General features: G+C 35.8%; 1 protein-coding gene across 7 annotated transcripts in view; it reads left to right on the top strand.

Moving 5' to 3' along the window:
• The window catches only part of RPGR (retinitis pigmentosa GTPase regulator), a 45,836-nt gene that overhangs the window by 16,555 nt on the left and 13,090 nt on the right, over window positions 1–16,191 (top strand). For 6 of the 7 annotated variants that reach the window (XM_023525608.1, XM_011384448.2, XM_011384447.2 and 3 more), the window contains 6 exons: window positions 2,675–2,799; window positions 4,627–4,812; window positions 6,080–6,251; window positions 6,873–6,970; window positions 7,297–7,362; window positions 9,667–10,617. In XM_023525608.1, coding sequence (XP_023381376.1) covers window positions 2,675–2,799; window positions 4,627–4,812; window positions 6,080–6,251; window positions 6,873–6,970; window positions 7,297–7,362; window positions 9,667–10,617 — 1,598 coding nt within the window. The remainder of the gene's footprint in view (window positions 1–2,674; window positions 2,800–4,626; window positions 4,813–6,079; window positions 6,252–6,872; window positions 6,971–7,296; window positions 7,363–9,666; window positions 10,618–16,191) is intronic. The other variant, XM_011384454.2, reaches the window with a different exon arrangement.

The following is a 16,191-nucleotide window of genomic DNA, read 5'->3' as shown; positions in this document are numbered from 1 at the left end:
AGAATTATTATTCATTCATAGTCCTCGAAGGGTTGTTGATATGTATACTTTACTGCAGGATCTTAATCTGTTTCTCTGTCTTTACTGCCACTTTTTTATCAACTCTAAATTGCCATTAATGGTAAATATACAATATTTATTGATCATCTAACATACATTGAGATTACTTGGTTAAACTTTCATAATACCTTTCCTCCTGATGAAAGAAGTTTTAGTACAAATAATTGAACATTAGCTTTGTTTGCCTTTTTGCTCATGAATCCTCCACAGGGGACGGATGTTAGGAATATTTTTTTCTCCAGGATTAATGAGAGATATGTAGTGAGTATGTAAGTTTTTGTCAGTTCCCCATTATAGCCACTGGCTGATGTCTTTAAAAAGCTCTCTGAGTTTGGAAGTGCAATCAGGTGGCTTGGAGCAGAGTTTATTTTTTCTGGATAAAGGTAATCAAATTAAAAAGGCAAACCTTAAAAAGCATTTTGGATAAAGAAGTCGGCATCAAAAAAGAGGAGGAGGAAGGCAAAACGAAGATAAGGAATAGATATGAAGAAAAGAAATAAGTACCTAATAATAACAATTATAACAGTCTAAATTTAGAGTCTAAACACTGGTTATTGCTGATTTGTAGGCAATCTATTTTTGTATGTTGATTTTTGAACTTAACACTTTACTGAATTATGTTATTATTTCTAATCATTTTTCAGTCAATTCTCTTGGATTTTCTTAGAATGTAATTATTTTGCAATCTTAAGCTAGAAGCCCCCAAATGTGATCATATCATTTCTCGGCTTAAAAACTATTCATTTAGCTTATCATTGCCCTTAAGAAAGAGTTCAGAAATTCTTAATGTGAACTAACAGGATCTTCTGTGTTGTGGTTCCTTCTTACTTCTTCAGACTCATCTCATGCGACTCTCCTTTGTTCTAGAGGCACGTTGGTTGTCATTCAGCTTCTTGACTATGCTGTTTTCTCTTGATTCAGAGCCTTTGTCTGTACTGCTGACTCTGCCTGGAAGATTCTTTTTTTTTTTTTTTTATTAACTTATTTACTTATTTTTGTTGACATTGGTTAATGAAATCCTGTAAGTTTCAAGTGTATAATTCAACAGTAAGGCATTGCATTGTGTGTTCACCACTCACAGTTAGATTTCTTTCTGTCACCACATATTTGACCCCCTTTATCTCATCTACCTCCCCCCTCCCCCAACACTCTGGTAACCACTAGTCTATAGTCCATGCCCATGAGTCTCTGTTTGTTTGTCCTGTTTGTTTGTTGCTTTTAGGTTTATCTCACATATAAGTGATATCATGTCATTTTCAACTTTTTCTGTCTGGCTTATTTCGCTTAGCATTATCATCTCGAGGTCCATCCATGTTGTCGCAAATGACAGTATTTCATTTCTTCTTATGGCAGAGTAATATTCCATTGTATATATGTACCACAGCTTCTTTAGCCAATCATCTATTGTAGGACACTTTGGTTGCTTCCATGTCCTGGCCACAGTGAATAATGCTGTTATGAACATCGGTGTGCAAATATCTTTTCAGATATGGGTTTTCAAGTCTTTGGGGTAAATAGCCAGTAGAGGGATTGCTGGATCATATGGTAGATCAATTCTTAGTTTTTTGAGGAACCTCCATACTGTTTTCCATAGTGGGTGTACCAATTCTGGAAGATTCTTTATTCCCTTCTTCTTGCAGCTAAACTCTAATCATCCTTTACACTCCAGTTTGAAAGCCTTCCCTAATCCCCAGACTAATGGGTGATCCCTCTTCTCTTCACTTATTCTGCACATCTGACACCTTTCCCTTTACTTTTGCTTCCATGGCACTTATCTTACTTGAGATGGAGGGTATGAAGAAAAGGCTTGAGGAGTGAAGGTTCAGAATAGCTGCTATGGCAGTGGGGCGAAAGGGTTAACTATAGAGAAGGAACAAGGTTACTCATTGCCGTGAGCCCAGCTGTATAGGGGATCCCAGTATTGGTATAGGAACTAGTCCGCATGGTTGGTTTATGGCGTTTCCGTCAGCGGCGTTCCACAGCTCAGGAGCAGAACTAGTAAAAGAGACAGTTGGATTGATCTAAGCCAGTAGTTTTCCACCAGTCGTGATTTTGTCCCCAGGGAACACATGGCAATGTCTGAAGACATTTTTAATTGTCACATTTGCAGAGGCAGGGTAGTCTATGGGCATTTAGTAGGTAAATATTCTACAATGCACAGGACAAACCCACACAACCAAGAATTATCTGGCCCCAAATGTCAGTAATCTAAGGTAGAGCAGCCCTGATCTAATCAGTGAACTGAGGAAAAAAATAGAATGTATTGGGATATAGGAGGTCAGAGTACAAAAATCTCCTTCCCTTTGAGAAGGTTGTATCATGAGATCTCATACAGGATTGCTGCTGCTCCACACAGGGCCTCGCACAACTGGGTTTCAACTTCAGAAACCACCAAGGGCTTAGTGATTTATCTCAAAGTATCTATTATCTAATAATTGTGCAGGACCACAGAAACCATAGAGAATATGCAAACATCAGTGGATCAGGGTAAAGTCAATGCAGAATTTGAGGGGAATATTACAATTGCAATGTAAGTTCATATGTTTGTCTATTTACAAATAGATTTATACGAGCAACACTTTTATAATTCTCTCTCCTTTTTTTTGCATTTTAGATGTAGGCCTGATGTATACTTTTGGAGATGGTCGACATGGAAAATTAGGACTTGGAATGGAGAATTTTACCAATCAGTTCATTCCTACTTTGTGCTCTAATTTTTTGAGATTTATGGTTGAATTGGTAAGGGTATCACATTTCCCTGTTTACATTTTCATATTCCTTTATTTGAGCTTTTAAGTATATCATAGAAAATAAGTACTTAAGAATATCATGACTATATCTCATAAATACACTTGTTTCTTAAAAGCCAAATATCAGACATCATGTCACTCTGAAAATCTGTCCCTTTCCTAATTTTCCTCCCTTAATGTCTTCTTTTGCACCCCAATCTTAACTCTTCAGTTTTATTCTCATATGTCTCTTCAGAGCCATGCCATGCCGAAAAGCTTTGTTACTCCTGTTGCACCCAGCAGAGTGTCTTACTCATATTAGTCATCTGTAAATATTTATTGAATTAGATATTACTAAGACTCTCAAATCCTGTACAAGAAAAAATCTGATAATTAACAAAGAGTTTTGAAAGTATGTTTTATTGGCTAAATGTTACTTGGATAAGAAGGTAGCATTTCAGTGTCATCCCCAGCAGGCATTGTGTTTCTATTGTTTCTAACACTTTTGCCATATAAGAACTATAGACTTGAAAATTCTGTTTCTTTAGAGATGATTATATCACTTGAAATTTGTTCTCCAAAAACTCAGTGCCTCATACTATGGAACATTTTCAGTTCCTTAATATGACACCCACTCAATGAATGCCTGCTGTGTACAAGATACTGAACTAATTATAGGGAATACAAAACATACAGTGGTGAACAAAATAATTAAATTACCATTCACTGAGCTTATAGTCTTATAGGGAAGATAATTTTTTAAAGCATTATACAAAAATTATAAATTTTAACTTTGAAAATATTATAAAGGAAAGGTTCAGAGCATGCTATTCTTACACCACCATGTACAACAGTATAAAATTGCTAAAAAAAATCTGTGTATTGTAAATACTCCACAATGTTTTTTAAGCACTTTATTGAAAATCAGTTATTTCTCAGAATCCTTTGAATATTGATTTCATTTTTCATTGCTCCATCATTGTGCATGCTTGCATTTTGCTCTAAGGATTTTTAAACATTAAACTTAAAAAATGTTCATATAAAGAAAAAGGCTTGGAGACATAATTAACCCCAGACACTGATTTATTCTTAGATTATTTTTTTCCAAGCAGAACTTCTCTGAGTAATTTTTTCAAGTTGTTAATGTTGTTCTCTGATTAAAATAACATTTTCCAACTTGTAAGGAGAAATGTAATATACCAAATAGTTTTTTCTCTATACTATATCAAATTGAAAGTAAAATGATATGTTAAACTTGTTCTAATTTTTAATCATAGTGTTTAAAGAATATGCAGTTGACACTAGAACAATGCAGGGATTAGGAGTGCTGACCCCATGAAGTAGAAAATCTGTGTATAACTTTTGACTTCCTAAAAACTTAACCTTGGTCATACCTCAGTATCTGCAGGGCATTGGTTCCAGGACCCACCACAGGTACCAAAATTCAAAAATCTTCAAGCCCCTTATGTAAAATGGTGCAGAACAGTGAACTGGCCCTCTGCATCCGTGCATTCCCAACTGTAGGTCAGAAATACTGTTTTTGATCTATGATTGCTTGAATCCACAGATGCAAAACTGGGGAATATGGAGGTTTGACTGTCTTGAAAGAAATCTGCATATAAGTAAACCTATGTAGTTCAAACCGATGTTGTTCAAGGGTCAACTGTATATTGTAATTCACGTGTGTGTGTGTGTGTGTGTGTGTGTGTGTTTGTATATAGATGTAGATATAGATAGACATTTACTACAGCTAAGTAAATGTTTTGTAGCTGAAAACTGTTAAAAATCCCTTTGTGTTTGAAGCCAATGTCAATTTATCTGTGGATTTATGCTGCAGGTTGCCTGTGGTGGATGTCACATGATGGTTTTTGCCACTCCACGACTTGGTATAGCAGAAGAAATTGAGTTTGATGAAATGTATAGTCCTCACATACCTGCAGCGGCTTCTCTGCCCATCAGCCATCTGACCTCAGGAAATGTACTGCGTAGAACTTTATCTGCACGAGTGCGACGAAGAGAAAGGGTACAGTTGTGGCCTATTCTAAATAATAATATTGTCTAGTACTGCAAAAAAAACTGGAAGAAAAAAATCCATATTTTTTTTAATCCAAGAAGGGTCTTGTCAGATAAAGTTACTAAATAAAATGATTAGCATCCAGGGCTTACAAACTTCTAAAGGGAACTCAGAGTTAAGCTGTTAACAAACACACAAATTTGAAAATTCAAATGATTATGGATAACCTTGGCTTATAGACAGTAAAACTTATCACTATCTTATCACCTCAGATTGAATGCTGAGTTGTTTTTATAACTGTATATGGATTTACTTCTACTTTGCTTTTATCTGTTAGTTATACCTCATGAACAGTAGTAGAAGGTTATACACTGTAAAGAATGAAACATGGAAAGTAAAATAATAAGGACTTCAGTTTGTGAGAGGGAATGTTATTTTCTCAATTAAACTTAAAGATTCTCACTCTGCGCTTTAAAACTATTTTAATGATACTTATATTTTTTAAAAATGAAATACTTTTTTCAGCTTCTTTTTCTTATCACATGATATCATTTATATGTGGGATATAAACCTAAAAGCAACAAATAAACATGGCAAACAAACAGAGACTCATGGACATGGACAATAGACTAGTGGTTACCAGAGGGTAGGGGTGAGGTAGATGGGGTAAAAAGGGTCAAATATGTGGTGACAGAAATCTAACTAAGGCCAGTGAACATACAATGCAAAATATATATGACTTACTGTTGAATTGTACACTTGAAACTTACTGGATTTCATTGGCCAATGTCACATAATAATAAAAAAAAAAATAAATTAATAAATAAAAAATACCAAAATTTTAAAGGAGATACTCCATTTTAACAAAATTACTTTAAGTTCCAAAACATACTTTTGAGGTAAAAGGTTAAGTTTGGCTTTTTAATGAAAAATTATGTATGGAAAGATTGAGAAATATAAATATTTTGTAGTTGTTGCTTGTTTATGCCTCATGAATAATTTTTTTGTTTCTCAGGGAAGGCAGAGAAAATACACACATACTTTTCCCCATTGTGTGAAAAACAGGTTTCCAAATGGGCAATTTAGAGCAACTTAGATACAGCGCCAACAGAACAAAACATTTTTGAGCCCTTGGTGATTATTAAAAAGTGAATGGTATGGAACGTTGGCCAACTTTGAAGTCTCTCTTAAATATTTTTAGCAACCACAGGGTAGTTGGTGTCTATATTAAATATATAACATCATCTAACAGTTTATTTAACCTTTAATTTTAAAGGAAAAATCCCCAGATTCTATTCAAATGACACAAACACTACCTCCAACTGAAGGGACTCTCGAGCCACCTGTTCATTTTGACCGCGGTTCAGTTCCTTTGTGCATATCTACCAGTAAGCTGCCAGAAAAAACAATAACTAAAGAGGAAGACTCCGTGATGCCCATGAAACCAGGTAACATCTGATGCTCTGCCTGCTCTCACAAAAATCATACGTTTTATTCCTATTGTTTTCATGTTTATCTTAAGATGTTTTCTCCAATTAACTTGTTTTCTTCCTAGTTAGAGATTGACATCTCTCATTTGAACTTAAATACAAATAGAAAGCATTTTCTGTGATCCTAAAAATCCCATGTAACAACAGCATCATATCTTTATGGGACATTGTTTAGTATACATAGTACTTTAGCTTACATTATCTCCTTTAAACCCTGAAGCAATTCCATGAATTAGGTGGGAGTTATATTCTTCATTTTCTTTTTTTTCATTTTCTTAAATGGCTTTCCCCACCCCCCCAGACTTTATTGAAATATAATAGACAATTAGTTTGCCTGTTCATATGAATGAAGCTGTTGTTATCTCATCAGTGTCAAAACCTCCAAACTTTCAAAAAGATATTTTAAAACCTTTTAGCAGTGTGAATGAATTCTGCTCAATTCGCTTAACATGAGGTTAAAGGACCTTCAGTAAAATTATATCTACACTTTATATTACAGAATAATTTCCGTTTATTGTTCAGCTGTCTTTCACTTTTCCTTTGAAATCTGGTTTTCTCTTTTCCCTTTTAATCCTTCAGATTATTTTCAAGATAAAATGAGTGAAGGGAAAGAGGCAGACAGTTCTTCAACAGTAGATTCAGAAAGCCTTGGAGAAACTACTGATGTCTTAAATATGGTAATGGTTTTCTTATTTATGTATCTAGATATAAGTTTGATTTTTGGTTCATTATGTATTTTTGTGTGTCTGTGTATTTGTATACTTCCTATACTGTTATATGCATAGAAAGCTTTTTGTTTTGGTTTCATTTTGTTTTTAAATCAACTTTATTGAGGTGTAGGTTACATACAATAAAAGTCATTTAGATCTTCACATCATAAGTATGCAATTGAGAATTGATATTACTGTTTTGTATTTACATATATTTTAGGATGTATAAATATGTAATCATATATATAGTCTTTATTATTTTTAGAACATATACTTTTTTTTATTTATTTCAGACACATATGATGAGCCTAAATTCCAATGAAAAGTCTTTAAAATTATCACCAATTCAGAAACAAAAGGTATAATATAGAGAGTTACTTTTATTATGGTGGGTAAGAACAGTTTAAATTTTTTTTCTTAAAAGGTTTCTGGAAAGAACACAAGAAAGGTAAGTATTCATTTACTTTAGTATTTAAAAGACAAAGGAATACAATGTAGACAGCCTCAATTTGGGCTTATTGGTATGCATTTTCTGTGATGCAACAAGAGTGACAATTTCATTGCTGAAATTTGCTCTTTGAAGTCACTAACAAATCATAATAGCCATATTTTCTTGCCATCAAGGCAAAAGATTATCGTTGTAGTTCTTAAGTATTGGAAGAGGCTACTGTCTTTAAGAGTGGTTCTCAGACTTTAATTGAGTATGACTTTGGGTGAGTTACTATGCTACCTCACAGAATGATATTAACATCTTTTCTTGCTCTAAAATGTTGTGGTTTTAGCAAAAATATTTGATAATTGCTTTTCCAGTATTTGGAATGGACTTTAATTTATCAAGGAATTGATAGCATAAAAACAAGATTAAACATTTGGAAATTAGTCAGAAACTGTGGGGGGGGGGAGGGGGAACATGATAAAAAACAGACCTATAATGAATAACAATAGCATGAGGAAGGAATAGTTTGGTTTTCACAACTCTAGAGATAAAGGCCTACCCTAAAATCCTTTGCTTTTCCTGGCTTTAAGGACTAGTGGGGCGAAAGGATGAGTAGTTTGAGAATTTGAAGAATAAATTAGAAAAATGTAAATTGAGGGAAGAAGGCTATAGAATACATTGAATTTATATTTCTAGTGCCTTTGCCACATTGTTAAGCTGAAATGTCTTAAAATCAAAGTCACTGAAAACAAAAGAATCTTGCTACATTATAAACATTTAGTGCCAATTCTCATTAGTCTTATCTATATTTAACTGAGAGGCATGGTGAATAACAGCATTTTTTAAATATGGGAGAGCTGTTCTCCTAACACAGTTGTGGAAGCTCAGTGAGTGTTGAGTGACTTACTGACCAACTATACTTCCAAGTAGAGAGCTTTCCTGTGTCTTTCCTTCCTCTTGTCTTAAACTCTGGGCTCTGCCTCTTCTGTGCTGCTTTATTTTGCTAGGGAAATAAAGGCACATTTGAAAATTTTGGCACCTGAGCCTCTGTCTCTCTCAGGGCTCTTGAAAGAATCATGACTTTTTAAAGAATAAGACCTAAAACAAATAGAAAAAGAAGGCACTTCCTCTTAAACTGATATATATTTTATACTTTATATACTTCTTTTTAGTAGAGGCCCTATCAGCCCTACTTTAGTGAATAAAAATGATTTATTATAGTATTTCTATAAAATTTTAATTTGTGCTTTCTTAATCATTTCTTTAGCAACAAAAATAACCTCTTCCTGGGCCTGACACTCATCACAATTTATAAAATTTGATTTAGTGAAGTTTTATTGTTTAGAGACCCAAATTCATCAAATATTTCAATCCATTACCTTGTAGAAATTAGGTCAACAATTTGACTTTTGCCTTATTCTTGTTCAGCAGGAAATTAATTTCATGCTCTTACTGTATCATTCCAATTTCAATGTTTAATTTGATAGTTTTTATAAAATCTTATACATTTTACCTTAAGTATTTTACTTGTAGTTTTTAATTAATATGTGCAAATTATTATAAAGAACATAGTAGATAAGAGAGTAAAAAATTTGAAACCCAAGATTTTGTTTTGAAAAGAAAAATATATTCATTATTATTTAGTATATCGATACAGATTTCATTTGCAGTTTTTAGTTCAGTTATTTTTTTATAGAAATCAGCTATTTATTTTTTTCAATTTTTAAAAATTTCATATTTACATTTGTTTTCTTTAATTTTGTAAATTTCATAGAATCAAAAGACCAGTCAAAATTTGACAATTAAGACAATGGGGAAGGTAGACAAAATTAAACTGAACTTCACTGCATGCAAGAGAAGTATACATTTTAAACATTTTATAAATTCAGTCTGGAAATGTATTACATTTAAGAATTGACTCAGAGTAAGAAAATGGTCAGAAAATAAATATTGATGATACTGTGAGTAATGGCAAAATTAAGGCAGGTGGTTAGAACTCGAAAGTTAAACATAGACACATGTTACTAAATCAAAATTAAATGTTGCGTAGACTTAGAGGCATAAATTATCCCCAGAGAAAACAAAGCTGAGCAAAATGTCTGGTAAAACAATGTTTTTGTTTTCCTAATGAAACTGATAACAATACAAAATCTTGGCAGTTTTTGTAGTATATAAGTTACCATTGTGAACTGATAGTAGTGTGACGATTACTTCAACAAATTTACAGAAACAAGAAACAGTTGAGGAACTGAAGCAGCGTACAGATCATACTGAAAATGATGATAGCAGTGAATATGAAAGTGAAGAGATGTCCAAAAACTTGAAAGAAGGGAAAGTATATAAACAACATTTGGCTAAAGGAACATACATGATACAAACATCTATGTATGTGGAAGCATTTTCAGATGAGGACGTAGGTCATGACTCAGACCAGCCTGGGCCTCAGGCTGACACCAATGAGGAGAGCTCGCAAAAACAGATATTTAGATTTAAAAGCAAGCCTGATATTTATCCACTTGATGATAAGGAAATAGAAAAGAAAAGTGATGGAGGACACAGTCAGAAAGATTCAGAAGCAGAAGAAATAGTCTCTGAGAAGGAAACTAAGCTAGCAGAAATGGCAGGTCTGAAGGATATAAGAAAAAGTGAAGAGGCTATAAAAAATGTTAATACATTATTTGACAACTCATCAAATAGAGACATGATAATTGAGGATATTGAAGACGATGATTTTATTAAGGAGAGTCAAAAGAACGAGCAAGATGGGATCCCTGGCAGTGAAAGAGAATCTATACAGGAGCCAGAAAGTCACTTGGAAGGTGAAAGTGAAAGTCAGCAGGGTACAAGTGATGGTTTCCAGCCTCCTGAGTCAGTGGAATTTAGTAGTGGAGAAAAAGATGATGATGACGTGGAAGTTTGCCAAAACTTATGGTATGACAGAAAATGTATTAAACAAGGACATGAGGAAGAGACTGAGCACAAAATCTCTGAATTCATGGCAAAATATGATTTTAAGTGTGACCGCTTGTCAGAGATACCAGAGGAAGAGGAAGGAGCAGAGGAAGAGGAAGGAAGTGGAATAGAGGAGCAAGAGATAGAGGAAAATGTGGAGATGCCTGGAGGAAAGGAGGAGGAGGAAGCAGAAATCCTATCAGATGACCTTACAGACAGAGCAGAGGTGAGTGAAAGTGATGGAAAGTCAGGGGGAGAGGCAGAAGATGTGCCTGAAGGTGGTGAGGGAATCTGGAAGGAGGGTAATTCAAGAACGGAACAGAGGCAAAGTGAGGAGGGAGAGGAGGAAAGAGACAAGGGAGAAGGAGAAATAGAGAGCCAGGGTAAGGAAGAGAAAGATTTAGAAGAGAAGAAGAAACAGGAGCTAAAGGAGAGGGAACAAGGCCATCAGAAAGAAAGGAACAAAGGGATGGAGGAAGGAGAAGGGGAAGAGCAAGGAAAGGGGGAAGAAGAGGAGGAGGAGAGGGGAGAAGAGGGAGAGGGGGAGGAAGACAGAGAAGAGGAAAAAGGGAAAGAGGAAGACAAAGAAAGAGAGGGAGAGGAGGACAGGGATAGGGATGAGGAGGGGGACGAAGGAGAGGGAGGAGGGGAGGAAGGGGATGGGGAGACGGAAGGGGAGGAAGGAGACGGGGATGGGGAGGAGGAAGAGGAAGAAGAGGATGGGGAGGAGGAAGGAGAGGGAGAAGAAGGGAAAGAAGGAGAGGGGGATGGGGAGGAAGGAAAGGGAGTTGGGGAGGGAGAAGAGGAGGAAGGAGAAGAGGAAGGAGAGGGAGGAGAAGGGGAGGGGGAAGGGGAGGAAGGAGAGGGGGATGAGGGAGAAGGGGAGGAAGGAGAGGAAGAGGAAGGAGAGGGGGAAGAAGGGGAGGAAGGAGAGGAAGAGGAAGGAGAGGTGGAAGAAGGGGAGGAAGGAGAGGAAGAGGAAGGAGAGGTGGAAGAAGGGGAGGAAGGAGAAGGGGAGGAATGGGAGGGGGAGAAAGAGGAGGGGAAAAGGGAGGAAGGAGAAGGAGAGGAGGAAGAGGAAGGAGAGGAGGGAGAAGAGGAAGAGGGAGAAGGAGAGGAAGGAGATGGGGAAGAAAGGGAAGAGGAAGAAAACAGGAGTAGAGAAAATGAGGAAGAAGAGGGAAAATACCGAGAGACAGGAGATGAAGAGAGTGAAAGGCTAGGAAGACAGGATGAAGGAAAAGACTGTAGAAAAGTGAGCAAAATCAAAGGATCTGTGAAATATGACAAAGATAAAACATGTCAAAAAAAGTTTATTACTAACACAGAGAGAAAGGGGAAAGGGCATGAAGTACAGAGGTTTAGAATGCCAGTGCAGTCAAAACAGCCTTTAGAAAATGGACCACCAGGTTCTAAAAAATTCTGGAATAATGTATTGCCACATTATTTGGAACTGAAGTAACAAACTTTAAATTTAACCTGATTATGTCCATCCAAAAAATTTGATCACATTACATGTAATAGGCACTCAATACATTTTATTAAATTGATTTTATGTCATGGTTACTTCACCTGTGGTACAGTATGACTGATAAAGACAGTATAAGGCACTGGCATATTTTGGCTCCTCTTAAACTAATATCTTGGTGTATTTTTCCCCAGAATTATTAAACTATAACTAAAAATTACGAAAAGACCATAACATAATTAATATTATATATTCCTCATTAAAGACAGATTTAAGAAATAGCGTACTATAAGAGTGTTTTGTTTGTGTATACAACAATGGCACAGATCCTTAAGGGCTATAAAGACATCTGATTTCTTATAAATATGTTAGCGCAGTTATTTTTAGTCTGATTAGTTTACCTGCCACATAGAATAATTTTATAAGAACAAATGGTATTCTAAAGCTAACATGAGGAATTCACATTTTAAAGAAATAGTACTGTCTTTTCTATCTTTTATGTGTTCTTTTTGCAAAAATCTACCAAGTGACAGTTGGATTCAGAGCTCAGATCTTAATAATGTGATCTCTTTTAATTACTCTCTAGGCAAATGGCAGTATATCTAATGAAATAGAGATTAAGTTAAATGTGTAATTTGGAACTATGTAAAACTAAGTATTTATCGGCCAGGCAAAGCTATACATTGCACCTCAGTGTCCTCATCTGTAAAATGGAGTGGATTAGATGATATACTGTACTTCTGACTCTTAATGTCTCACCTTCTGTAATTCTGTATTCCTAAACTCTTATAATTTCCATGCTTGACTGTACTCTCAGAGCCTTCATTTCCAGTATATGTTATGTATTCTCAATGTATTCTTCATTGATTATTCTGTAATTTTGTTTGTTGTTTGTCAGAATGTTTCAAGAGTAATAAAACTTAAATGTATACAGTCAGTAATTGTTTGTGAAAAAAGAAACTAACCTTAGATATTGAATTTTAGAGAGGATAGATTGCCACTAGAGTAATTTCAGTCTTTCCTTAACATTTTCAAGGTATATAATGCACCTAGTTTGTTTGATTGTTCTTTATTCATAGTTCCCTTTTCAACTGATTTCCTTCCCATATCTTGGACATGAGGGATTTCTTATACTTTCTTTTATCAAGGAGGATTTTGATGGTAAACTTCCTGTGAATTTTGTGTAGTTGAATTCTCTGCACATTTGATTCTCCTTGAGAAAGAATATGAGGAGAAAAACTAGAATATGAAGTGAAGAAATTCTTAGAAGCAACTGTAAATTTTGTCTTAGCTGCAAGGATCTCTGGTAGCCTCCCCTAACTAACCAACGTGCTGACTTGGCATTGCAGGGTTCTACCAAATTCTGTCACATCCATTAATTGTTAGTAGAATAGAATTAATACTTTGATAAAGATGTATGTGCTGTGTTGTTAATTCTAGTGAAAAGCATGGCTATTTAAAAATAGACTTAAGATGATTAAATAAGATAGATGACAAAAATAGAGTTCATAAAGGAAAAACCTTCAGGGATATGAGAGACTCTTAAACTCAATTTATTAATGTTAAAGATATAGGCATTCATCTTCCACTGAAGTGATAATCAGCAATACTGAAATGATATTCATAAAATGTGTCCACCTCAATATTTGAACTGATCTAGATAACCATTTTTTTTAACAGCATTTCTTACCCATTTCTTCATATTTCCCTGGCCAAAAAATTTTTGTGCACTTTTAGAAGCAGGAATCCATGCAGGCATAGTGTTCTGGTCAAAAGAACACTGGCCTAGTCATTTTATTAACTGAATTAATACTTGGTTAAATAGACTGGAATAACTGGTTCCTTCTTTATTGCTCCCATCTGCTGGTTGATCAAGCTTTTACTATAGTGTATCAGTGATCATTTCTGAGGCAAGTATGAGTTGTGTATATAGAATCCATTGAGTTACAGTTTCAAATGAGGACTCTGGCAGAACAATACTTTAAGGTAAGCTACAAAGGAGTACCACAAAAGGATCTGCTGCTGCTAAAAAGCAGCATATGAGGTGAGTGCAATTAAAATGTTTGTAATTATTTCACTATAGAGATAAAACTTGCTGTACACATGTTTACTGAAAATAAAATGCTACCATGGAGGAAGGCGCTCTAATTCCTTCCTTCATTCTTTCAATTGTAAAAATTAAATGTGGTATTATATGCCCAGTACTTAACACAGAACTTAATATTTGGTACATATTATTTACTTAACAAATATTTATATACCAAGCACCAAAAAGAGAACAGAAGCTTCCCCAAACCTGGTGGATCTCAAGAAGTGAGGGCTGCTTACAATTAACCTCCTGAGGCCCTCTTCCCTGTCAGGGATATTAGGTAGGTATAGATTTCTTGAATGAACACCAGACAGGTGAAAGGAGTTCCTGTGACTCTGCCTTAACTATTGGTAAACAATGCCCTTTTGTTTCCTGATACCCTCATGTTCTTAGGACTGCACAAAGATAAAAATATGTTCTGAAAACAGATATATGGCTTTCCTCCATTCAATCCTTTAATAAGAAAATGGTTTTGTGCCTCGGATATGCAGAAAGGAAGATATAGCTCCTGATCTCAAGGAACTATTGGCTATTTGGGCTGACCAGAAAAATTTACAAGTACAGTAGAGTGCTTCAGGAGTGGCACTTCAGCTAGGAAAGGGTTCCGAAGGAGCAGTGGTGAAACATGAACAAAGTCATGAAACGTAAAACCTAATCAGTCACAAGTGGTCAGGGAGAGAACAGCTTTCCAGCCATGAGAGTGTTTTGGAGTCAGTGCAGCCTAGAGTTTCGTTGGTCCTGGACAGAGAGGCAAAGGACCTTATGTGTTTGTAAAAGATGTTAAACAACAAGAGTAAGATGATCACACTTGGGCTTCTATAACATCATTCTGGCAGCAACATGGAGGATGGATTGTAAGGGAACAGGCCCAGAGGCAGGGATGCCAGTTAGGAGGCAGTTATAGTAGAGCAGGCAGAGACTGGGACAGTGGAGATGGAGAGTTTGGTATGTATATATTATCAAAGGAGGTTTAGGGATAGAATTGGAGGCCTTAGTAAAGAGATGTAGCTTGGAGGTAGGGAAAATGCCAAGCTTTTCTTGTTTCTGGCCTGCAGAACTGGGTAAAAAGAGTGCCATTCACCAGGGCTGAGAACAAAGGAGTAGAGGCAGATTTGGAAGATGTCTTGGAGCTTGTTGATCCAGTAGATGCTCAGCAGTCAGATACATGTCTGGGTCTGGAACTCAGGGGAGATTGCTGAGTATCACCAGCACGTATATGTAGTTAAAACTGTGGAGTTGAATGAGAGGCAGCATTCATAGTGCGGAAGGAAAACTGAAGACAAAATTCAGGGAAACATCAGTAGATAAGGGAAGGTTGAGAAAGGGAAGTCTGAGAAGGAGGCGAGGTTGGAACATTTACTAGGAAAGAGAGGTGCTGCCCAAACCAAGGAAGAGGAGGGGTGGAGGGTTGCAGAGAGGCCCAGAGGAGAGCCAAGCAGAGCCCACATTGCCAGCAAAGAGTGATCTCCAGCAAGTCTGCTTTTTAGAGAAAAAGAATCAGAACTAGACTTTGAAAAATATCAGACAGAGAGTGCTACTAGAATATTTCTCAATTTAGTAAGAGAGATGTATATTCCAGAGACTTTGGTGCTCTGGGAAAAGAAAATCCTAAATGTTTAGTTACTATTACTATATACAATGGTATATAAGAATAGAATATTATTGAAATGGACTATCTACAAAATGGGAAGAGTCTGCAATGCTTTAAATATCAGTGGTAGCGGGGAACTCTAAGGGCAGCCATTATGGTCTTCAATTTATTTGAGCAGAGTTGGGAAAGAGCATGGGTTCTGAAGTCCAGTAGACCTGAGTTCAAATCTTAGCCCTTGCCTGATTAGCTCTTCTGGACACTTGGAAAAGTTGTTGTTGTTTTTTTAACCTTTCTGAGTATTTGTCCCTCTTTTAGTAAAGGGGGGGTGGTCTTTTGATAATTAAATTAGTTAACATGAAACATGTTGGAGGTGCTCAGCAAATGGTGACCTGAACCACTCTAATTATCCTTTCTAATTAACATCAAGTCAGATAGAGTGCTACCCTCCTGAATCCTATGAGCTTTTCTCTATGAACCTCACTTTTGTTTAAATATAACAACTCCCAAAAAAATTGGCTTATGTGAATAGATCTGTGGACATGAAATAGATTACAATAATGATAACCACACATGGGTCAAATACTGCCCCTCAACATTTGAAGCATGATGAAAGGCTGATTGCACTCACATGATTAGCCTAAACTTTAGATGT

The sequence above is a fragment of the Pteropus vampyrus genome, unplaced genomic scaffold (assembly GCF_000151845.1).
Source record: "Pteropus vampyrus isolate Shadow unplaced genomic scaffold, Pvam_2.0 Scaffold582, whole genome shotgun sequence".
Taxonomy (NCBI): domain Eukaryota; kingdom Metazoa; phylum Chordata; class Mammalia; order Chiroptera; family Pteropodidae; genus Pteropus; species Pteropus vampyrus.
Note: the sequence above shows the minus strand (reverse complement) of the source record. Positions and strands in the feature narration are given on the sequence as shown.